The sequence below is a fragment of the Carlito syrichta genome, unplaced genomic scaffold (assembly GCF_000164805.1).
Source record: "Carlito syrichta isolate Samal-C Ts95f unplaced genomic scaffold, Tarsius_syrichta-2.0.1 Scaffold289350, whole genome shotgun sequence".
Classification (NCBI taxonomy): domain Eukaryota; kingdom Metazoa; phylum Chordata; class Mammalia; order Primates; family Tarsiidae; genus Carlito; species Carlito syrichta.
The window spans coordinates 144,868-170,094 of NW_007233446.1; the positions used below are offsets into that span (position 1 = coordinate 144,868).

The 25,227-nt window shown below is 36.3% G+C and overlaps 1 protein-coding gene across 2 annotated transcripts in view; it reads left to right on the forward strand.

The window, feature by feature from the left end:
- TBCEL (tubulin folding cofactor E like) overlaps positions 1-24,360 on the forward strand; it is a 68,615-nt gene extending 44,255 nt beyond the window's left edge. For both annotated transcript variants that reach the window (XM_008054273.1, XM_008054272.2), the window contains exon 8: positions 20,414-24,360. In XM_008054273.1, coding sequence (XP_008052464.1) covers positions 20,414-20,732 — 319 coding nt within the window. In that variant the 3' untranslated portion in view covers positions 20,733-24,360. The remainder of the gene's footprint in view (positions 1-20,413) is intronic.
- Positions 24,361-25,227: the final 867 nt, after the last annotated feature.

The following is a 25,227-nucleotide window of genomic DNA, read 5'->3' on the forward strand; positions in this document are numbered from 1 at the left end:
AGACATTCTTATTAAGAGGTTTACAGTTTCTTACTGGTGCTCAATTATCCTTTTTATTGCCTTCTACTGGTAGGTGGAGCTGAAGTTTAGACTTTACAAGAGCTGCTTATGGTAATAACGGACTGACACCAAAAACTGAGCAATCAGCCATATGTTTCATGTTTATTTACTCTGTGAAACAACAGAGGACGAAAAATCTCTGTTTTCTGATACTTGGCCTTTGAACATCATAGTGTTTGCTTTTCTGATCAATAGACTCTTTATTTTAAAGCCTTCATCTGTGCCTTGTCTCTTGGTGGCTTATGTAACAATGGTGTGCTATTTCAAAATAAGTTTAGTGTGTACTGCAGGTGGTTGAAAAGATGTCCTCACTGGGCTGGTTATATTTCAGTTATTGGACTCTCATGCCTTACCAGGAGAACATCTAGGAAATAATGCTGGATTCTAGCTTGGTTTCAAAGGAGAGTTTAATTTATTTATTGAATGCCTACTAAGAACCAAGAGACATTGGGCCAGAAGCTGGAGATAAAGAGACAAAAAAAGTAGTGTCTGCTCTCAAGCAGCTTGCCATCCGGGCCAAACCAGAGATGTCTTTCCTTTGCTGGGTCCTCCTCATGTTCCCAACCTGTAAAAATTGAGCAACCCCAGGACTTAGTCCTTGGACCTCTTCTCTGCTGTCTTCATCCTCTACACATTTTTAGCCATTCCTGCAACCTTAAATGCCTTCTGTATTCTAATAACTGCCAATTTTATATCTCCAGCTGTGATCTGTCCCTAAACTCTAGATTCCTATTTCCAGCTGTCTACTTGATGTCTTCTTCTGAATGTTTAAACTAATATGTCCAGAACTTTTGACACCCTCTGTTCTCCCTTATTCCGCTCTCCCCCTCCCCCACCATATCTGCTTCTATGCAAGTTTTCCTCTGTTTTGCTTTTCTTCCAGTTACGCAGGGAAAAAAACCTTTTCTTTTCTTTCTCCCATACCTCACATCTAGTCCATCTGTCTTTTTTTTTTTTTTTTTTTAAGACTGGAAAACACAGTTTATTTAAAAAGTAAATTAGAGAGAGAAAGAGGATTCACCTCCCTAAGGCAGGGAAGGGAGCCAAAGCCAGGAAGCATGGTGACAGCCATAGATCAAAGAACACACAGTCACACTAGAGTCTAGTAAGGCAATCTGTCTTTTTTTTCCCCTTTCAAAAAATGTATATAAAATCCAATTGCTTCTTACCATTCACTTTAGCACAAGCCTTCATCATCTCTTATCTGTTATTATAGTAGCCTACTAACAGGTCTTTCTGAATCCACCCTTGCTCCCCTACATCCTGTGCTTCACATAGCAGAAGTTTATAACCACTTACATTTATTAAAAGAACAACAAACAAACTAATCTTGCTGTTCCTCAAACACATCAAGCCCACTCCTGTCTTGACCCTTTGCACTTTGTTCCTGTCTGGAATGCACCAAGTTATCTGTGTGCCCCTCTCCCTTGCTGATACCTTATTTGAGTTACCCCCTCTACCCACTCTATCAAAAATAGCACATCTATGTCTCCTATAATTATCTTAACCTACATTTATTTTTCTTGTCTTCTATCAACACCTGACTTATATTTCTTGTTTATATATTGTCAGTCTCCCCTCACTGTACTGTAAGCTCTGTTGAAGTAGGGACTTTTTCTGTTTTGTGCCTCTCCCCAATGCCTAGAGCAGTGCCTGACAGTATAGCAACTGTTCACTTAAATGATTGAATATTCACATTATGCTCTGAGGGCGTGTAGGAGGAGAGGGACTTAGGTCTGCTGGAAGAGGGTGCTTTCCTAGAAAATGATTGAATTAATCTGGTGAAGGTGAGGGGAGAATATTCTAAATCGATGTGTGTACATGGGAAGTAAAGGCACAGAGGTATGAAATAACTCTGTGTTTGAACTCCAGCAGTTTGGTATGACTAGTGAAAAATAGTAAGTGGGAAGTCATGGCAGATTATGCTGGGGAGGAATGCAGGAGGTCAGAGAGGCTGTTAAAGACTTCAATAGGTTGTACTGGGAAACCTGGGCTATTTCTTATAAGTAGTGGGAAATCATTGAAAGTTTTCACATGAGGAAATTATGTGGGCAGATTTTGGGCTGTATTTAGAAGAAGAAACAGGAGATCTATGTAATAACAAACTTCAGCGGTGGTTGTTTATGTCCTTTTAAAAGAGGTACACGTTAATACTGAATTTTTCTATAGAATTTGAAGTGGTCCTCAGAAAACACATTGTGAAGTTCCATTTGTTTTCTGAAATTTATAGTCCTGGTTTCCTCCACGTTTATGGATCTGGTGTCTGTTAAGGTATACGTGTTTATTATTTTTGCCTTGCCCTTAATCAGCTGTCTATCCCCTTTGCCTATATTGATCAGTTTTCCCTTATTTTGTATTTACTTTATCTCACCATTTCCTCTGAGAGATTGAATTTAAATTACTTCTTTAGTACTTAACTAATACACAGTCCTCGTCAGTTTAATTTTAAAGAGAGAAAAAGAAAAAAAAAACATGCAGCTTTTCTTTTAGACATCAGCATATCATGTATCTTGTGAGACTCAATGGATTTCTTTTTGTTTTTGAGGACAGTGGGAGGAAGTAAATGCATTGATTTAGGGTGTCTTTTTTTTCGGGCTTTAAAAATTTGCTTTTCATAAGAGGAATTATAAGAAGCATAGTTCTGGTGAACAATTATTTGCCATAAGGAGAATGCTATTGTCAAAGACAGAGTGGCAAAGCCAGAAACAGGTTTTCTTAAAGGCTTTTCTTTACCTTTACTCTCCTTTGGTGCCTCACTTTCTATTTGTCCTGAGTAATCCCCAAACCATGTCCTGGGAAATCCTTCATGATGGCAAGGATTATATTAGGAATTTCTCAAATGCTGATTTGATTGTCACTAGTGGTATGCTTTTTTTAAAAAATGGAGAATATGTTTTTTTCCTGCCTAAGACTAATGGCTTTTCTAAATAGAGCTGATTGTATCTGCATGTTATTGTGAGAGCAAGGCAGCAGCCTGTATTTGGACACCACCTCAATGAAGGCTTTTTGTCTTGGATGCTGGAGAAATCCTAGTGTGCTGTGTTCGTTACCTCATATTCCTTCCAGACAGAGGAACCGCTGTTGTGAAGGAACATTTCTATACCGGACGTGAGTCTCCTGGGGTTCTCCATACTGCCAGGCTCCATCATCCTCTGACAAGGGCCGTGACACAGCAATCCTCACATTCAGCTGTGAGTCTGATGAGAAACAAAAGGGGCATTCTCCTTGACACACCATGGAAAGCCTCTGAAATGTTAGCTTTCCCTGTCGCTTACAGCCTTTGTCATTCCAATTACCTTGAACTTTATTTTGACTTCTTGCCACTTTCCCAGCCCAGCAGAAGATAGGCTGCCTTCCTAATCTTGATCAGAGTTATATCCAAGTATTTGAATATACCTGCAAAGGGAAGAGAATGAGAACCAGCCCTTCCAAATCATAGTCTTGGAGGAAATTATCTTTGCTTTCTGAACTTTTGTTTTGGCCAGGGCAGAAGGCCAGTTTTATTATTTTTGTTTTTGTTTCCTTTTTACAATTAAAAAATATTTTAAAATACTGAGAAAAATAAAACATTCTTATCCACACTGTTCAGAATTGATGATAGTTAATATTTTACTCCTTTGAATTTATTTTTTAATTAAAAAGAAATAGTATTACAGATAAAATTGGAGTGTTTTTCCCCTCTATTCTCAGTCCTATTTTTTCCTTCAAGAAGTAGCCACTAAGCAAAAAGTTGATGTATATCCTTGGTGTCTATTTTTATATTTTATATCTCTATTAAAATATAAAGTAGTATTTTGTAATTCTTTGTCAGAATGAATTGCAGTTTCTTCCTTTAATCTGTGGCTTTTCAATCTGGTTTTTTCACTTTGTATTTTGATAAAAAGAAATTTAAGATTTTAATGTCAACTTTATTAATCCATTATTCTCTGGTTACTCTTGTTGCATCTTTTTAAGGAGATCTTCTTCTTTCCAAAGATCTCTGAAGACAATCTCTCTTAATATTTTTTCTAAAGGTGTTTTTGCATTTATTGGTTTGATCTCCCTGCAATTTGTTTTTGTATATAGTTTCAAATAGAGATCTGAGGTTGTTCCCCCCATATAGCATTCACTACTAATCTGTATTGCTACCTTTGTAGGCCTTTTTCTTTTTCATATGAATTTTAGGATCAGCTTACAAGTTCTATTTTAAAAACCGTTGTAATTTCGACTCTGATTGCATTAAATTTTATTGACTTTTTGGAGGGCATCGTGTGTGTGTGTGTGTGTGTGTGTGTGTGTATGTTTGTGTTGGTGGTCTCACTCTGTCACCCAGGTTGGAATGCAGTGACACAATTACAGCTCACTGTAGCCTCGACCTCCTGGGCTCAGACGATCCTTCCACCTCAGTCTCCCTAGTAGCTAGGTCTACAGGCATGTGCCACCAGAGAATTGACATACTGATGCTCTTATGCCTTCATATCTGTGAACATAGAATGTCTATGTAATTCATAACATTTTTCATTTCCTTCAGCAATGTTTTCTAATTTTCTTACAAAGGCCTTATGTATCTTTGTTCAGTTTATTTCTAGGCATCTTAATCATTTTGTTGCTAGTTTAAGTGAAATCATTTTTCTCGTCACTGTTTCTAATTGCTTATTATTGCTGTGTAGGAATGCCATTGATTTTTTTTGTGTTGATCATGTATCCATCAGTCTTACTGACATGTAGAATAGTTAATCTTTACTTTCTTTTGAATTTCTATGTAGAGAGTCATACCTACAAATAATTTTTATACCTCTTTTTTCATTTTCTGTAGGTTTTTGTTAGGTCACCTTCATCAGGTTATGGTAGTTTCTACCTCTGTTTTCCTAAGAGTTTCTTTTATTATGAATGAACATTGAATTTTGCAGAATATTTTTGTTTGTTTGTTTGGTTGGTTGGTTGGTTGCCTTTTTTTTTTTCAGTCAGCATCTTACTCTGTCCTAAGGTCAAAGTGCAGTGGCATGATCACGGCTCACCACAGTCTCAGTCTCCTAGGCTCAGGTGATCCTTCGGACTCAGCTTATTGAGTTGTTGGGGCTACAGGTCACCATGCCCAGCTCATTTTTAAAATTTTTTTGTAGAGATGAGAGCTTGCTATGTTTGCCCAGACTGGTTTTGAACTCCTGGCCTCAAGCAGTCCTCCCACCTCAGCCTCCCAAAGTGTTGGGATTACAAGTGTGAGCTCCTGCACTTGGTCCAGAAGGTTGTTTTTGTATTTAGATGAGCATGTTTTCTTTTGTTAATCTAAATTTTAATGATACATTTTCAGATATTGAACCATCTTTGCATTTCTGGTATAGTCAACTTTGTTGTGAAATATTAAATTTATTAAATATTAAATTTTATTTTTAAACATGTAGAATTTAATTTTATTATGTTTGAGATATTTCTATCTATTTTAATATGTAAAATTTGTAATTTTCTGCTGTTTTATGAAGGTTTTACTAGCTTCATAAACTGAATTTGGTTGGTAATTTCTTATATTTCTATCAATTAAGTGTTTCATTTAGATTTATCATTTTATGTTTATCCATAAGCTTACGATTTGAGGGTACATGTTTTAGTTTTTATTTCATTATATTTAATTTTCATTTGGATGGGTAATACCTTCACAAGACCTGCTTGAAAATTTTTAAAAGGGTGTATATATACCATAAACTAAGTCATCTTCCCACTTATGTCCTTCACAGCCACTCAAGTATTTGGTCCCTGGGCAACAAGTGATTCTAGTTTCTTGTTATACTTTCTTTTGCTACTCATTGTGTAAATTTTGATACAAATGATCATACAGTAATATACTGTGTATTATACCTGCCTTTTTAATTTAACAATAGGTCTTCAATATCATTCCCTATTGAGGGATCCTTGAGATTTTATAAATGTACTATATCAGTGTTAATTTCCTTTTTTATTCCTGATAATGTTTTCTGCCTCTCCCTTTTTTATTGATCAGTCCTGCTAATGATTATCTTTTTGTGGAGTCCTCTGTTTAGGTCAAGTTTATTGATGTATAACTGACATAGAGTAAATTTTTCCCTTTTTAGTGTACATTTCTGAATTTTAACAAATATCGCAGTCCAAATCTCATACTTCTCAACCTTTCTCCCTGACTCATACTCTGGCAACCACTGATTTGTTTTCTGTCCCTATAGATTTGAATCTTTCAAAATGTCAAATAAATAAAATTATATGTTATATATTCTTTTTTGGGGGGGAATTTTTATTGGGATAATTGTAAATTTATGTGCAGTTGTAATAAATAATACAGCACTATCCTATGTATCTTTTACCTAGTTTCCCTCGATTGTAACATTTTGCAGAGCCATAGTAGATTTTACAACCATGATCTTTTTTTTTTTCTTGAGTTTGGAGTCTCACTCTGTTGCCCAGATTGGAGTGCAATGGCATGCTCCCGGCCACCACAGCCTCGACCTGCTGGGCTCTGGCAATCCTTCCGCCTCAGCCTTCCAAGTAGCTGGAACTATGGGTGTGCACTACCACACCCGGCTAGTTTTTTGATTTCTTGTAGAGATGAGGTCTTACCAAGTTGCACAGCCGGGTCTCGAACCCACGGGCTTGGGCAATCCACTCACCTCAGCCTCCCAAGGCGCGGGATTACAGGCTGAGCCACTGAGTCCGGCTTACAACCAGGATCTTAATGTTGACAGAGTCTACTGATCTTATTCTAATTTCTCCAATGTGTATTCATTTCTGTGTATTTTAGTTTTAAATATTTTATTGCATGTGTAGGTTCATTTAACCACAGTTTGTTTAACCATCTGGAGGATTTCTGAAGCACATCTAGATTGATTCCAGTTTTTGGTTTTTACAAATAAGATAATCTATAATCATTCATGTACAGATTTTTATATGAACATTAGTTTTTGTCACTTGGGATAAATGCCCAGAAGTTCAATTACTGGGTCATATGGTAATTGCATGGTTTGTTTTATAAGAAACTAGCAAACTTTTCCATAATGATTGTACCATTTTACATTCCTACCAGCAGTGGATGAGTGATCCAGTTTATCTGCATTCTTACAGCATTTGATGTTGTCACTAATTTTTTTTTGGTAGCCATTGTGATCAGTGTGTGATGATAATTCATTGTGATTTTTACTTTCATTTCCCTGATTGCCAAAGATGTTGAATAGCTTTTCATGTGCTTCTTTGCTATCTTTAAAGCCTCTTTGGTGAAATGTGTCTTCATGCTTTTTGCCCACTTTTTTTGATTGGATTGTTTTTTTACTGCTGAATTTTGAGAACTCTTTGTATATTCTAACACTAGTCCTTTATTGCAAATATTTTCTCTAAGTATGTAGCTTGTCTTTTCTTTCTTTTTACATGACCTTTTATAGAACAAAAGTTTTTAAATTTTAATGAAGTCCAATTTATCAGGTTTTCCTTTTATGAATTGTGCTCATGGTGTTAAGAACTCTTCGCTTAGCCATAGATCTCAAAGATTTTCTTTTTTATTTTTCTAAAAGTTTTATAGTTTTACATTTTACATGTAATTACACAATCCATTTTGGTTTAATTCTTTTGCAAAGTGTGAGGCTTGGGTCAAGTTTCTTTCTTTCTTTTTTTTTTTTTTTTTGCCTATAGTTATCTACCTGCTTATGCACTGTTAGTTGAAAAGGCTGTCTTTTCCCCATTGCATTTCTTTTGCACCTTTTTCAAGATCAGGATTGTATACTTGTGTGGGTGTATTTCTGGGTTCTTTATTCTGCTCCATTGATCTATATGTGTATTACTATACCAATATCAAAGTATCTTTATTCCTGAAGCTATATACTAAGCTTTAGTTCACATAGAATACTTTTCCCTCTCTATTCTTCAAGATTGTTTTAGCTATTTTAGGGCCTTTGCCTTTTCATGTAAACTTTGTACTAAACTTGTCTATATCTACAAAAAAAAAAAAAATCCTCGCTGGGATTTTGATAGGAATTTTATTAAACCTATAGATCAATTTGGGGAAGGTAGACATTTTTACTATGTGAGCTCTTCCAATGTGTGAACACAGTGTCTCTCCTTCTAGGCCTTTTTTGATTTCTTCCACTAGCATTTTGCAGTTTCCAACATTCAAGTCCTATATGTCTTTTGTTAGATTTACATCTGAGTTATAGTCATGCATCACTTAACAACGGAGATAAGTTCTGAGAAATGGCTCATTAGGCAGTTTTATCACATGAACATCATAGAGTGTACTTATACAAACCTAGATGTTATAACTTACTATACATCAAGGCTACATGGTATAACCTATTGCTTTTAGGCTACAAACCTATACAGCATGTTACCGTACTGAATACTGTAGGCAATTGTAATGTAATATTAAGTATTTGTGTATCCTAATACATCTAAACATAGAAAACGTACAGTAAATATATGGTATTTTAAATGTGGTATATATGGTATTTAAATATATTTTAAATGATACACTTTTAATGTATAAGGCACTTACTATGTATGGAGCTTGAACTATTTTCATATTGCAAAACTGAAACTCTATACCCATTAAACAACATCTACCCATTATCTCTTTCCTTTGAGATTCCATACAAATTTTAGGATGATTTTTCTTAATTTTACAAAAAATTGCCATTGGAATTTTGTTGAATTTGTAGCTTGCTTTGGGTGTATAGACATCACCAATATTCTAAACTGTGAACATGGATATCTTTCCATTTACAGATGCTCCTTGATTTATGACATCCCAATAAACCCATAGAAAACTGAAAATGTTAAGTTGAAAATGCATGGCCAGACATGGTGGCTTAAGCCTGTTGTAATCCCAGCACTTTGGGAGGCTGAGGTGAGACGATTGCCTAAGCCTGTAGGTTCGAGACCAGTCTGGGCAACATGGTAGGACCTCATCTCTACAATAAATCAAAAAATTAGGTGGGCATGGTAGCATGTGCCTATAGTTCCGACTACTTAGAAGACTGAGATGGAAGGATTACCAGAGCCCAGCAGGTCGACACTGGGGTGGCCATGAGCATGCCACTGCACTCCAGCTCAGGTGACGGAGTGAGACTCCAACTCAAAAAAAAGAAAGAAAAGAAAATGCATTTAATACACCTAACCTTCCGAAAATCATAATTTAGCTTAACTTACTTTAAACATGCTTAGAACACTTACGTTAGCCTGTGGTTGAGCATAGTCATCTGGCAACACAGCATATTGAAGAGTGTTGGTGGTTTGCCCTTGTAATCGTGTGTCTGATTGGGAGCTGTAACTCACTGCTGCTGCCCAACATCTGGAGAGGATGTAATACTACATATTGCTAGTCCAGGAAGAGATCAAAATTTAAAATTCAAAGTACAATTTTAACTCAATACGTATTGCTGTCACACCATCATAAAGTCTAAAAATAGATGGCAGACCATTGTAAATTGAACCGTTTATAGCAATATAAATTTTTCTCTCAGCAATGCCTTAGTGGCAGCCCACATGTTTTGACAACAATTTTTATTTTCATTCTGTTCTATAGTTTTTGAAGATTATAGTTTCATTTGAGTCTTCCTGTTTGGCCCATGAATTATTTGGAAGTTTAATTTTCAAGTGGGGATTTTTCTGTTGTCTTTCTGTTATTATTTCTACTTAAACTCTCCTATAGTCAGAGAACATATTCTCTGTATTGTCAATTCTTTAAAATTTGTTAAGATTTATTTAAAAGTCTGTCTTTATGAGTGTTTTATGGGTACTTGAAAAGATGTGTATTCTGTTTTTGTTGGGTAAAATGACCCATATATGTCAATTAGATCCTGTTGATTGTTCTGTTCAGATCTTCTCCATTCTTGCTAATTTTCTGTCTGGTAGTTCTATCATTTGCCTAAAGGAGATGTAAGTAGTCTAGCTTTTTTTTTTTTTTTTTTACTTAGTACAATGCATATGCAATTCATCTATCTTGTATCTATCACTGATGAAATTCTTTTTATTGCTTAGTGATATTCCTTTATGTAGACGTAACACAGTTTGTTTAGCCATTTATCATTTGAAGTACATTGCATTGTTTCCATTTTTGGCCATTCAATTTTAAAGCTGTGATTAACAGTCACCTGTAGGTTTCTGTGTGAATATAAGTTTTTATTTCTCTTGGATAAATACATAGACTTGGGGATCCTGAGTCATATAGGAAATGTATGTTCAGCTTGCAAAGCTATTTTTCAAAGTGGCTATCTCATTTTGTATTCCCACCAGCATGTGAGTATTCCTGTTGCTCTACATCCTCATCAGCACTTGGTATTTTCAGTTGTGTGTGTGTGTGTGTGTGTGTGTGTGTGTGTGTGTGTGTGTGTGTGTGCGCGCGTGCGCACGTGTGCGCGCGTGTGTTTGGTTTGGAGTTTTTTATTATTAGCCATTCTAACAGGTATATAATGGTATCACACTGTGGTTTTAATTTTTATTCCCCTAGTGATAATGATGTTAAACATCTTCTCATGAGCTTATTTGCTATCCAAATTACTTCCTTTGGTGAAGTGTCTGATCAAATCCTCAGCCCGTTTTTATATAGGTTATTTATGTTCTTATTGAATTTTAAGAGCTCTATAAGGTTTCTTCTACCTCTGAAATGTGATGTTTATGTATAGGATAGTGATGCCTCGAGAAACCTGTTCGAATAGAGTATAAATTCCCAATTGCAAAGTGTTAAGGAGGTTTCTTTGATATGTCATAATGTGATACCATATCAAAAGTGAGAGAAAGCATACTATAGCAAGAGAGGTTAGACTGTAACAATAAGAAGACATTTGGAATATACTTTTGAATCTCTCGTAATACCTTGGGAAGCAAAGTAAACTCAGTGACTATGTTTTTCTTCTAGTTAAACTTCAGTGATTTGGTTCAACCAAGAGAGCCCTCAGGGATTTTTCATGTTTTATTTGTTATATTTCTTAAAGAAAGAAATGTGTGTATTAGGGATTTATTTTGGAGTAATATAGCTTTTAGAGTAAAGACTCCAGGTGATTCAATTTGGTCTGCATTTGAGGCATGATGGTTAACGGAATTGTTATCTTGAGATTTAAGACTACTACACAGGCTACCCATGAACACATCTCTCAGCCATTGTAAGGAACAAATAGAGCTCCTTTGGGATATTTATGATCCCATTGTAGTGTAGGCACCTGCAGACAATGTAAATCCTCTCATTTTTCTCTAGGATATTCCTTGAGATGTGGTTTTAGAGACATGTTCAAATGTGGAAGCTTTCTGCTATTGAAAATCCCCTGATTCTAGGCATACTTTTGTTTTCCAATTACCTAAAAATTATGTAAAATATATAATGTTTATATTATTTAGGATAGTTTGTAAGGGTAACTGGAACTGAAAATGAGTTAACCTTTTGCCTTTATCCATCTCTGAGTTTTAGGTTTGATAATAAATTCACCCTCTGAAAGATTTATAGCAGGAACCTGCAGTCTTTTTAAGTAGATTGTCATGTCCTTTATTCTGGAGTCGTAAACCTATGACTGAATTGTGATTAAGGAAATGCTTTCAGGTCTTGGGGATCAAGAATGAGGATGGACAATAAGGAGAAAGAGGCGTACCTCTCCTAAATCTGACCACATGCCATTAAAATCTGCTCACATGTAACATTAGGTAGGCGTTCTAGGGACCAGGAGCTTGAGTATGAAGGCTTGCTTTTGTGTTGGGAGTGGAGCAAGCCAAGCTCTACTATAGATGGCTTCGTTCTCTTCTCCCCTCTTTGTTAGTATCACCTTCAACTCCACGCTGCCGGTAGCCTGATTTCTAACTGCTTATGATTCAAAGACCCTTAAAGTTGAAAGAAGCTTTTCTCTCAGTGGGTGTCTTTATTTAATAGGAAGGGGAAAAAAGCACAACACCAGTTTGCCTGTGGGTGGTGTTCTTCACAAGGTTGCAGCTAGCATTTGGTTTCTATTTCTCACTCTCAGTTGCCCGTGTGGTTATGCTGGCCTTTATGCTGTTTGTAGTAAATGTTGTTTTGCCTGTGATTGGTCATTTCCTGTTAGAAGGTCATGGTGGAATAGACCAGAGAACTTCTGAACACAGATATGGCATATATTACATTTAGCATTGATGATTGTAGTATATTTTTATCAACAATACTTCCAAGGTAGATTTAGAGCATTTTGCTCATTTCAGAAGTAAGGTTTATGAATATTAAATACCTGTTAATAGTAAGATAAGATACTGATTGATAGCTGAAAACCAAGATCATTAGTTTTGAAGAATACTTAGTCATCAGAACTATATACTTCTTAAGACTGTAACTTTGGGAAGACATTGGAACTGATGGTGTGAAAAGCTTAGATAACACAAAAAATACAATATGGTTCTGTTTGGATGGACTTTTGAATAGAATAAAGTATATAAGTTGGAAGACTAGGAAATAGTTGGTTTTTAAAATTTACTGGATTTTGTAAAATCTTGATTTCTTATATTTAGCATTTTTTTTCTACCTACAGTAAGTAGGAGAAGAAACTTTGGAGAAAAAGAGATTACCTTGAAATTATTATTTTTATTTATGTATCTTTTCAGGAAATATATCCAATTTTAGTGAATCACAACTCTAATACTCTTTCTTCTTTTATGTTTAATAATGAATATTTCTTAGATCCCACATTCAAAATCTAACCTATATATGAAAGTCTTCTTGCTTTACCTCTAAATCACTAAATAAATGTTGATTTTAAGATTTAAACAAGTGAAAAGAAAGGTGCAGAAAATGGTGGTGGTGATGGCACAAATAAGGTTGGAAACTTATGAGGGAACCAGATCATGAAGGGCCTTTTATTTTCATTGTATTAGTTTTCTATTGCTGCTTCAACAAATTACTATAAGTTTAGTGGATAAAAACAGTACCTACTTATTATTTCAGTTTTTGTGCATCAGAAATCTGGGTATAGTGTGGCTCAATTGGGTTTTCTGCTTAGTGTCTCACAAGGCCAAAATCAAGATATTAGCAGGGCTGTTTTCTGTATTGGAGGCTCTGGAGGAGATCACCTTGCCGGTTCATTCAGGATGGTGGCAGAATTCTGTTTCTTCTTACACTTTATGTGGCCCCCTGTATCTATAAGCCAGCAATAGTATATCAAGTTCTCACGGTATGGTTCTGACTCTTCTGCTACTAGCTGGAGAAACTTCTCTGTTTTTAAAGACTCATGTGATTAGATTAGGCCTACCAGATATAGGGTCCAAAATTCTGCCTACTACAATCACACTGAAGAGTCAGGGCTTTATTCTGTTGAGTAGCGTGTGATTTTAAACAGAGAAGTGATGTGATCAGATTGGTGTTTTATATCAATTACTTTGGCTTAATATAGACAAGGATTGGGTGGGGCCACCCTGAAATCATGGAAAGCCATTCCCTTTTTAGAAGAAAGGAATTTCATACAGTGAATAAAATGGTTACAAAATCTTTGAAAGGACTGCCTTCCTAGGATTGACATAGTATAGTACCACAGAACTGGCCCACCAAGGACACTGCTACCTCTACCAGAATCAGGTACTTGAAAAATCAGCCGGCTGCTGTCCCTGGTGCTTATCTCACCACCTTAGCTGTGGTCTGGAGAGCAGCAAGCTGCTGCCAGGGCTGTTGAATCTAAACACATTGCTTGAACTGCAGTCTGGTCATTAGGAACTTTTCCCACACTATTTATGCTAAATCCACTACCTCTCTCCCCAGGGTCAACTGACTGACAGAAGCTAAATCTCATCTACTGCAGAAGTATGTGGGGGATGTATTTCACCTTTCTAGTCTTGGAAGTACAGGAAGACCTACCAGGAGAAGATTGGAACAGATATTGAGAAAGCTCATCTAGTTTACGCTTCCACAGAAAACTGTAGCAATCTGTGTTATTAATGATGGCATGACCTTACAAGCAAGAGAGCAGGAGAAATGCAGTTAGATTCATGAGATAAGTAGGAAGAGATTTAGTGAGATGTGGTAATGATTGAATGAAAGAAGTGGAGAGGAAAGATAGAAGAAGGAATATGAATGACTACTGTTCAGTTTCTGGCTAGGATAATTAGGTGGTTTCTGATGTCACTTACTGAGATATGAAGGACTGAAAGAGCACATGGTTGAAGAGTGGCTATTATTTCTGAGCATGTTGATCTTGAGAAAATTGTAGGACTTCAGAATATCCAATTTATAAGTCATTTAATTTTTAGGTGTACTTCCTCATTTATACAAAGTAGGTTAATTTCTGAATGTGGGTCATAATTTTTTGTACAAACATATTTATGGTTGAGATTAATTCGGCTGGCTATAGTGTCAAGTATAAATGAGTCTAGGTATATACAAATATTATTACAAGTTTTAGTTTTATATTTAAATAGATTCAGGGCCTATCATTAGTTCTTTAATCTCATTATTGAGTAGTATCTTCTGTTTTTTTGGAATTATTTTTTCCCAGAACGACTCATGGGTATTCTAATCCCTAAGTTATTTCTTATTCTAGAATATCTGCTTGTTAAATTTATTTCTGATCAAAATTTGGTATTTTATGTTGCTATAACAATACCACAGACTCAGTAATTAGAAAAAAAGAAAAAAGAAATTTATTTCCCTCAGTGCTGCAGGCTCGGAAGTCCAGTATCAAGTTGCCAGCTTCTGGCTGGGACTTTCCTACCACATCATTTCATGGTGGAAGGTGGCCAGCAATAGGGCATGAGAGAGAGCAAGAGAGGGTTAGACTTGCTTTTACCAGGAACCCACTCCCATGATAACTACCCACTTCCTCTGTAACAGCATTAATCCATTCATGAGGGCAGAACCCTAGAGATCTAGTCACCTCTTAAAGACCTCACCTCTTAACACTGTTGCATTGGTGGGGGTACATTCAAACCATGGCACTTGACTAGGTACAGTGTTCTTGGGTCATCCTTGATAACTGATTTATTTGGTTGGTAATGGCGATATTTTGTTCCTCAGTTTGTTTCATTAGCCTCATTAGCTCTGCCATTTCGTTTTACACTTTGTCATTTATCTTTGAGCTCTTGTTTTTTGTACTCATATACTTACTAATTTCTAGACTTTTGAGTGTTTGTGGGACATTTTTTTCCTTCCATCATGTTTCTTTAAGATTGAGTTCTGTCTCTGCCTCATGCTTACTTTTGTGTTTCTTTCCTTCAATCTTTTTGCTCTGGTATGTGTGCACTTGCCATTTTGTGACTTCTTGCTTATTCTTAAAGGTGGGCACTTCACTCCATACCATCTCTCTACTGAAACATAGTATGAGTAAACTCTCTCTGACCCTTTGCCATTGTTTCTTTTGTCACTCTTAGGCAAAGTCTGAGTACTCAGGTATTATAGTTCTACTTTTCTGTAGTCTGAAGGGAAAACATCTCTGGAGTTAGGTTCAGTTCTTATTTGACCACCAGGGTTCTGCTGCCTTTTCTAAGGTTTTGTTAATTGATTGTAACCTGGTTTTACTTATTTGAAACCAGATAATAGGTGATGGAGTGGGGAAATGACACCCTTAGATTTTGAATCATTTCTCCTTTTCAGTTTGGAACTTTGGAACGTTTCAAGTCCTGGTGGCTTTTTGTTTTGCTTTTTTAAAATTTTGACTTTGTAAAATCCTGGCATACTGGTAGTGGGATATAGAGGCTTCTGGTTGCCAAGATTTTTTTCTCCAGCCTTGTTTTTCTTTACCCTGACATTTTCTTAATCCAGTTGACTCTTAACCCCCTTAGTCTACTTTTCTCTCAATTAGAAATTACTAGTATGCTCGGGGTTTGTCTCTTTATTTTCCTAATGGTTTCTAGGTGTTGGGTCAGGATTCTTACTTAGCTGAACCACATAGTACAGAGCTTTTGCTTCCCTTTAGAAGGTTATGGCAATGAGGTCGTGCCATCTCTTCTTTCGTTAGTTGCTGCTGGTGACTATTTTTACCCATTAAAATACTATTTTTGGCTCAAGTCCTGGGAGAAGATTTTGTAATATGTTTCATCATTCCAATGCCTTTTCTAAGAAGTTCCACTGAAGTAGGTTTCAATATTATATTTTCTAAGGGGATTGTGTGTGTGTTAATACTGTAAGCTTCAGAGCAGCAGGACTACAACATTGATATTTTTATTTGTATATGAACATAGGATTTACAGAGTGTTGACTCATCTGTTATTTTATTTAATTCTTATGACTGTCTTATAAGGTAGGAAGGCAAGAACTCATTATTCTAATTTTGCTAATGAGGAAATTGAGATCCAAAAGGATTAAGTTGCCAAATCACACAGATAGTTATAAGATGCTATCAAAACCCTGAAGTCAGAGCCAGTGCTTTTTTTTTTTTTTGAGACAGGGTCTCACTTTCTCACTTTGTCAGTCATGCAGTGGTGTGATCATAGCTCACTACAATCTCAAATTCCTGAGCAGGTGACCCTCCTGCCTCAGCCTCCCAAGCAGCTAGGACTACAGGCAAACACCATCATGCCCGACTGTTTTTAGTTGAGATGGGGTCTCACTGTGTGGCCCAGTTGGTCTTGAACTCCTGGCCTCAAGCAATCCTCCTGCTGTGATTAAGGTGTGAACCACAGCACCTGGCCCAGTGTTATTTTTAATATGCCTCCCCAGGCTGAAACCTGAAGAAATTGAGACCCTAAATAGACCAATAACAACCCAGAAAATCAACTATGTCATAAAAAAAATCTATCTACACAAAAAAATCCCTGGACCAGAGGACTTTCCAGCAGAATTCTACAAAACATTCAAGGAGGAGCTGATACCAATCCTATTGAAAATATTCCAGGCAATCGAGAAAGATGAAACTCTCCCGAAATCACTTTATGAAGTTAACATCAATTGATACCCAAACTGGGTAAAGATCCAACAAAGAAAGAGAACTATAGGTCAGTATCCTTGATGAACATTGATGCTAAAATTCTCAACAAGACTCTAGCAAATCAGATCTAATGACATATCTCAAAAATCATCCACCAAGACCAAGTAGGCTTCCAGGTTGCAGGACTGGTTCAACATCCACAAGACCATAAGTGTAATTAAATACATCAACAGATATAAAGATAAAAACCACATGATTATAACATTGGATGTGGAAAAAGCTTTTTATAAAATCCAGCGCCCCTTCTTGATAAAAACCCTCGTGCATCTCAGGTAGATGGAACATACCTCAAAATAGCTAGAGCCAATGGAATGAGATTGAGATTCCAGAAGCAAAAATTCAATTTCTCAACAACTCATCTTCAACAAAGCCTCCAACAACCAGTGGGGAGAGGAGGACCTATTTAGTAAATAGTGCTGGAAAAATTAGCTGACCACATGCAGAAGATTAAAACAAGACCCCTACCTATCACCACAGCCAACATACTGCTAAAAAGACAGAAATCGGAGCCATTTCCGCTGAAAACCAGAACAAGACAAGGATGCCAACTCTTACCCCTCCTGTTCAACATAGTATTGAAAGTCCTAGCTAGAGCAATCAGACAAGAGAAGGAAATCAGGGGTATCCGAATAAGAAGAGAGGAACTTGAGTTATTCCTCTTTGTAGACAACATGTTTCTATACCTTAAAACCCCAAGAGAATCTGTCCAAAACCTCCTTGCACTGATAAGGGATTTTGGCGAAGTCTCAGGGTATAAAATAAATGTGAAAAAGACAGTCACATTTCTATACACCAACAATAAGCAAACAGAAACCCAAATAAAAAGCACAATCCCATTCACCATAGCAACAAAAAAATGAAATACTTTGGCATCTTCCTAGCCAGAGAAGTGAAAGACCTTTACAACGAAAACTACAAAACACTGCTCAGAGAAATCAAAGATGAAACAAGCAAATGGGAAAATATTCCATGCTCATGGATTAGAAGAATCAACATTGTTAAGCTGTACACCCAAAACAATCTACAGATTTAACACAATACCTGTTAAATTACCATGAGCATTCTTCTCAGACTTGGAAACGACAATACAGGAATTCATATGGAAACATAAATGACCATGAATAGCTAAAACAATCCTCAACAAAAGAAAAAAAAAAAAGGGAAGTATCATACTCCCAGACTTTAAACTTTATTATAAAGCTACAGTAATCAAAACAGCCTGGTTTTGGTACAAGAACAGGCATATAGACCAGTGGAATGGGATTGAGATTCTAGAAGCAAAAACTCAGTTTCTCAACCAACTCATCTTCAACAAAGCCTCCACCAACAACCAGTGGGGAGAGGAGGACCTATTCAGTAAGTGGTACTGGGAAAATTAGCTGACCACATGCAGAAGATTAAAACAAGACCCCTACCTATCACCATATACAAAAATCAACTCAGAATGAATCAAAGACCTAAACATAAATAAGAACCTTAGAGAATGCAGGAAACACCTATGTGGAAATTGGAACTGGCAACCAATTCCTGATCAAAACCCCAAAAGCCCATGCCATAAGAGATAAGATAGACAAATGGGACCTCATCAAACTGACAAGTTTCTGCAAAGCCAAGGAAACCATCAAGGGAGTGGGAAGACAGCCATCAGACTGGGAAAAACTACTTGCCAACTGTATATCTGACAAAGGCCTAACATCTAGGATCTACAAGGAACTCAAATGTGCTGAAAAGAAAAAAACAGCTGCATAACAAAGTGGGCAAAAGATATGAATAGACACTTCTCAAAAGAAGACATACAAGCAGCCAACAGGTATGTGAAAAAATGCTCAGCCTCACTAGTCGTCAAAGAAATGCAAATTAAAACCACACTGAGATACCACCTGACTCCAGTCAGGATGGCCACCATCAGTAACTAAAAACAATAGATACTGGAGAAGATGTAGGGAAAAGGGAATACTTCCACACTGTTGGTAGGAGTGTAAACTAGTATAGTCTTTGTGGAAAACAGTGTGGCAATTCCTAAAAGATCTAAAAATTGACCTTCCATACAACCTCGCAATCCCCCTACTAGGAATATACCCAGAGGAACTCAAATCACTTTATGAAAAAGATACCTGCACACACGTTTATTGCAGCAATATTCACAATAGCAAAATCATGCAGCCAACAGTGATGCCCATTGAAAGAAGACTTGGTAAAAAAAATGTGTTGCATATACACAATGGAATATTATGCAACCATAAATAAGGACAAAATTATGAACTTTCACAGCAACTTGGATGGACTTAGAGTCTGCAATACTGAGTGATCTATCACAGAAACAAAGAACTGAATATCACAAACAACTGAGTATTACTCATAAGCAGACCTTGAACAATTTTCATAATACTGTGAGAAGGGGATTGGCAGTAGTGGGAAACTGCCAGGGAAGGAGGGGCACACCTCGTCAGCAAGGGTACCTGCATAATGAACCTCTGTACGCCTAACCCTGAATTGTACCCCACATCTTTAAAATAAAAAAAATTTTTTTAATGGAAATGATTATCTTCATCTCTAAGTACAGATGTCTTACCATATTTTTAATGTAGCTACACACCTTATGATTCTGATTTTTAACTACATTAAAGCCAAAAGTGGGGTGGGGGAGATAAGGAAATAATCTTATGTGACTTATATTGTAATCCTTTATTAATGTATCTTGTGTGTCTTGGTTATAATAAAACTAATATTGCATTTTTTTTCAGCATTTTTTTCCTAGTTGGAGTGTAGGAACTACAAAGCTTCCTCAGTAAAAAATGGAGACAAGATTTACACAGAAAATTTGACCTTGTGGGCCCTATTTGCATCTCTATAATTCACTTTTGTTGACCAAGGAACATGTATTCCTTATTTACCACTTTTTTTTCTCAAGAATGTATCCTTGATTCTTCTGTAAATTCCTTTTATTACAGCTGAGATGGAGTTGGAACATTCAAACAAGGCATCACTGAAAGAGCTAGATTAATTGCTAACATACGTGTTTTTGTCTATAAGTTATGACTTCTCCAGGCCTCAGAAACTGCTGGCTTCCTTCCATCTTCCCTTCTATTCCCAAGGTACATGTGCTTAGACATCTGCCCTTAGATACCTACCCTTCTTGATGATAACACCCAAGAAAGCAAGTTCTGCAGAGAGATTATATTATCTATTTTTCTAGGTTCTATTTTTTTTCTAAGCCTATCCTTATATAATATCAACAGCAGCCATGGTAACCATCTTCAGTAGAAACAATTTCCTTATACACAGGATGTAGTTTTCCTGTGGACTCAGTAGGGGTCACAACTTATTAGATCACAGAATCTGTAAGAGTCACGAGATAGATTAGATAGATAGACAGATGTAATATTAGAATAAGATATCAGAAAGATGTTGAGAGTAGGAGTATAGTTTACATGCAGTTTGGAAGAAGTCCATAATTTATATGCTCGTAGTATGAACTGACACTGTTTTTAAAATCCTTCTAGGTATCATGAACTGATCACAAAATACGGGAAGTTGGAGCCTTTGGCAGAAGTGGACCTAAGACCCCAGAGCAGTGCGAAAGTAGAAGTCCACTTTAACGATCAGGTGGAAGAGATGAGCATTCGTCTGGACCAAACAGTTGCAGAACTAAAGAAACAATTAAAAGCTCTAGTGCAATTACCAACAAGCAACATGCTTCTCTACTATTTTGACCACGAAGCCCCCTTTGGCCCAGAGGAAATGAAATACAGCTCTCGGGCACTGCATTCCTTTGGCATTAGGGATGGAGATAAAATTTATGTGGAATCCAAAACAAAATAACCTCGACCAGCCTTGTGAAAATGTACACATAGGACTTCTTGCAGGGCGTTATGTTTCCAATGTGGTTTTCTTTAGGAGGGAGAGGGTTGTTTTTTGTTTTGTTTTGTTTAGGTTTGGGAGGGGTTTTGTATATTTTTTCCACTAGAATGGGTAGGGGGCCGTTTTTGGTATTTTCTACCACAGATTTTTCCGGCTCAGCCAGCAGAATTGGCCACATCTCCAGACTGTGTGCCCTCTCTAAGGAAGGATGACAGAGAAATCACCGACTTTTTACTGTGTTCACTGGGATTTGCCTGCCATTTGGTCATCATTACTGTTCGGTGTACTTGGGAAACTAGCATGAACAGTGCTGCCCCTCAGAAGGGTATCTAATAGTACTTAAATCAGGAAACAAGGAATCTTCACGGGAAGAGCCAGGGCTTCTCTCCTGGTTCTTCTTCTCCCCACCCTCCCTCCTTTCCTCTTTTCCTTTTGACTTTGACAGTGTATGTTTACCAGTAGTTTCATTCTGTTCATAATTTCTTATTTCTCAACTTGGGTGATTTTTTTGTTCTCATTTCTCCCTTTTGAAATAATTTAAAGTGTTTTAAACATGTTCAACCTGACTCTAATCTCAGGTACTTAGTAAGAACCTTTAACTCTGTTAGAATCTTGAAGAGGAGTAGATGGAGAGTTAAAACTCCAGAAAACTTGCTGTTATTCTGGAAGCACAGGCAGAGCAGTCTGATCTCTTTATGTTGCTAACTCACTGTTAATGTCCCTTATACATTATCTCAGCCATTACTTTCACAACATGAAATATGTCAGATTCTATAGTACTTTTATTTTTGCTTATTGAATGTATTTTCTTGTATCTTTCTTTTTCATTACTTTAAACTATTGGGAATAGACGCCTGACTTTATAAACAGTCCAGTAGAGTACTGGATATGTGTGCTAGGAGAGCTAAGACTTAGCTAAAAAACTATCAGTGGTGTGCATGAGGAAATGAAGTGGGGAGTTGGGGAAGGAGCTTTGAGACTTTCCTGCCTGTGTCATCTACTTGAAGCCCTTGCCCTTTGCGTTAAAAGTGGGAAATTTGGTTTCCCAGGTTTTCCCAGGTTTTGTGATGCATAATTGAACAATTCTTTTTGTTTTACATTTCAGTTTAGTTGCCCCTAAACAACTATGCCTAATCTATGAGTAAAATGTCAAAACTTCAGAATTGCCTCCAAGTCATATTTTTTGCAAAAGCACTAAAATTTAAAGCGCTTTTTTAAAAAGTTAATTCCTTACCTACTCAGAAATCTTTGTTTGTTCTTCTACTTCTTTGTTAATCAGATATAATTCCTTTCTTGGTCCACCATGTTTACAGATGAGAGACTAGAAAAATACTTGGCATAACTGGGGCAGAAGGTGTGCAGGTGAAGTATTTGTCAAAGAATGCAATCATTATCTGATGACATATGACCTTTTGACCTTTGTTACATGATTCCACCCCTCCTACAAATTTAATTTTTTATGAAATTTTTAGATTACTCTTGTAAATTCTTCATGTATAGGGAGTTGTGTTTATTATGGCTACTTTTTAAATTTTCCTATGCCATCTGGCAGATGTTTATTCTCTTAATGCACTTCAGGTTCAGTATCTGTCCAGCCTTTGACCCAGGGCTACTGAATCAAATCTACATTCAGTGTAACATTAAAGGTGGAAACCAAAGGGTTTGAGAAAGATGAATGAGGCCTATTCTCCTCCTGCAGACTTCATCTTTCACAATCATAAAAATGAGCAACGGAGATCCAGGCTGGGTATAGACAAGAATAATTTTTGTTGCAAACACATTTTCCTGACAGATTTTTGGAAGTAGAGAAAAAGTGTGGCAAGTGTCATGAAAATTAAAACTATGGGTGCTTTGTGTGCGTACGCATGAGTGCAGACGAGTTTGAGAGAGAAACAGTGTAATTGAGCCCGTTGCTTTTGTCAGCCTGGGAAACAGATGCACTCTTATTTTTTGAAGTTGTATGACCCTGGACTATCCCACAGCAGAAGGCAGAACAAACACTTATGTTATGCTTTAATCATAAGTGGAATGGTCACAATTAATAAGATATTTTATATATGACAGAGTTTTATGAAATGCTTTTTTACTATTAGAGACCTGTTTTCTTCTGTTATTACAGAACAGTGTTTATCAACTGCAGGCATAGTTCTTTTATTATACAGTTGCATGTAAAGGGAACTTCTCATTTAATTCAGCAGATGTGGATATTTTTAGGGCATTGTAACTAATGGTTTTAATAATTGCTAAATAATTTTTGATTAAGAAAAAATCTAATAAACTTTCTGGTCTTTTAGAGTTACAAAGCAAAAGTAAATGAAAAAAAGCTATTTGAGCTTGTATACAGACTTATTTGGGTGGCAGAGTAAAGATGCTGCTTTTGAAATAAAATTGGTGCTGTGTAGACACTTGTAACCAAAATTATTTTTATAACAGGTTGAAAGGAAGGAGAGAACAGACCATGGACCTTTGAGTCTACAAGTTATCCATAATTGACTGTCTGCAGCTTATCTGTATTTTGATATTGACTTGTCCAGATTCAGCAAAAGCATTTCCTTGGCATTTATGAGACAAAATACTGTCATAGTCAGTATTATTAATATGTTGCTACAGGCGCAGTGTATAGAGCATATCTTTTCTAAAATAGAAATTCTTTCCAGTTATGAAAAAGGAAAGGAATAATAAAAGAAAGCCAAATCAAAACCAAGGGATTCTTTCTACATGTGGGCGCATAGCTGCTGAAGCCACAGTAGAAATCAGATTTTTGAATTGGAATTGTTAAAATATACCAGATTACTTTCAAGAAAAAAAAGTCCAGAGTCATATGTCTTTTTTTATTATTAAACGTTTTTGTTGTTTCTGTGACCTGTTGTCACTATTGCTGTCGGTACATAAGAAAGCAGCAGATGGTGTAAGCACCTTGTTTTGTAAGACCTTTGGTGAAAGTTTAGCCCAAAGCATAACCTGAGCTATGTGTAACAGGGCTGAATACTACAATGCTATGCTATGCTTTTAAAATTTTGTTTACTGTTAAAAAAAAATAAATTCTAACCAGATGTTTCAGCTATGTTGCTAACCCAACAGTGATAGGAGCAGGGAATGCTTGTTGCACTGAGAGCTGATCACCATTTGAAACACACTGCTGATAGCTTTTACCAATGCACATGTGAGTGTGGCTTGCTATTTGAGAAATGCTAGGCTCCAGGGCATGTAAAACATGCATACAGAATACTAGGTTGTTCTAGGTAATGTCATTTCTGTTTATGAATTTGGTTTTTCCCTTCATTTCATGTTAGGATTGAAAATGCAAACAAACTGCTTTCAAGAACACCCAGAAGCTATCTGTGTTACCAGATGTGTTGTGAACACTTTACTATTTTTCATAGGTGCTTCCTAAAAATATATGTCCATTGTAGTGATGGAGAGGGACTGGACTCTCTCAGGCTCTTTACTTGCCAGTTGTCTCCTGCAGTTAATGGAAATATATATATTTTATTTTAGAATATAATTTAAACATGAAGGTCTATTCTTTGCACTTTTTATTAATATATATAGATAATCTTTAAAAAAAATTAAAAATCAAAGTCCATTTCTCTTTGTGTTCTGATTTTTTTTTCCTCAAGTGGGATTAAGGTATATGTCTCCTTTGATGTAACCAAAAGCACATCGGTTCTGTGGTTGAGTTCTCTGGGGGATTGATGTAAATTAGTAAGAGTCTGGCAGTTTTAACAAACACAATTGGAATTTCACCAAAATCGAAAACTATAAAACGAAGATTCATAGAAAATGTGTTAATGCTTTTCTGTTGCGAAATGTTATGCTTCTGACATGTTTTCTATACTCCATTTTTTATCCTTTGAGGATAAAGCCTCTCTTTTGAGATACTTTATAGCACCCTTTTTGAGTAAGATTAAAAACCTCATTTTGGTGAAATAAAAATGTTCCAGTTCTATTCAAAGGTGACTTTTTTCCTTTGAGAAATAGTTTTTCTAGAAGTATTAGAGTTTTGGACATTTATTAGAGATAGCCCTACCTGCTTATCAATAATTTTTTGGTAAGCTGTTATGAATTGACCTTGTACCAATAATTAAAGTCCAAGGACTGTACTTTGTTTCTATATTTAGGAGACAGAGTCCATTAACCTCTCTAAATGCTTCAGAAGTACATAAGTATCATGATCTGTTTAAAGTTAAGGTTATTTCTGTCTCCTATTCATATTTCAAAGAATTGTTATTTTAACCTGTGTGCTTTTATTTCATTACTATTTATTGTGAGCAGCTCTGAGTGTTTGCAAGATAGACATATATCAAGATACTCAATCCTATTGGACTGAAAAATGCTGGGACTTTCCCTAGTTATCAGCATGCATAAAAAAATGAAGATTGACCGTTGAAATCACATTTCTTTTTCCAGCTCTACTCTGAAAAATAAGTTCCTGTTTGGTCTTTACAGCCACTCT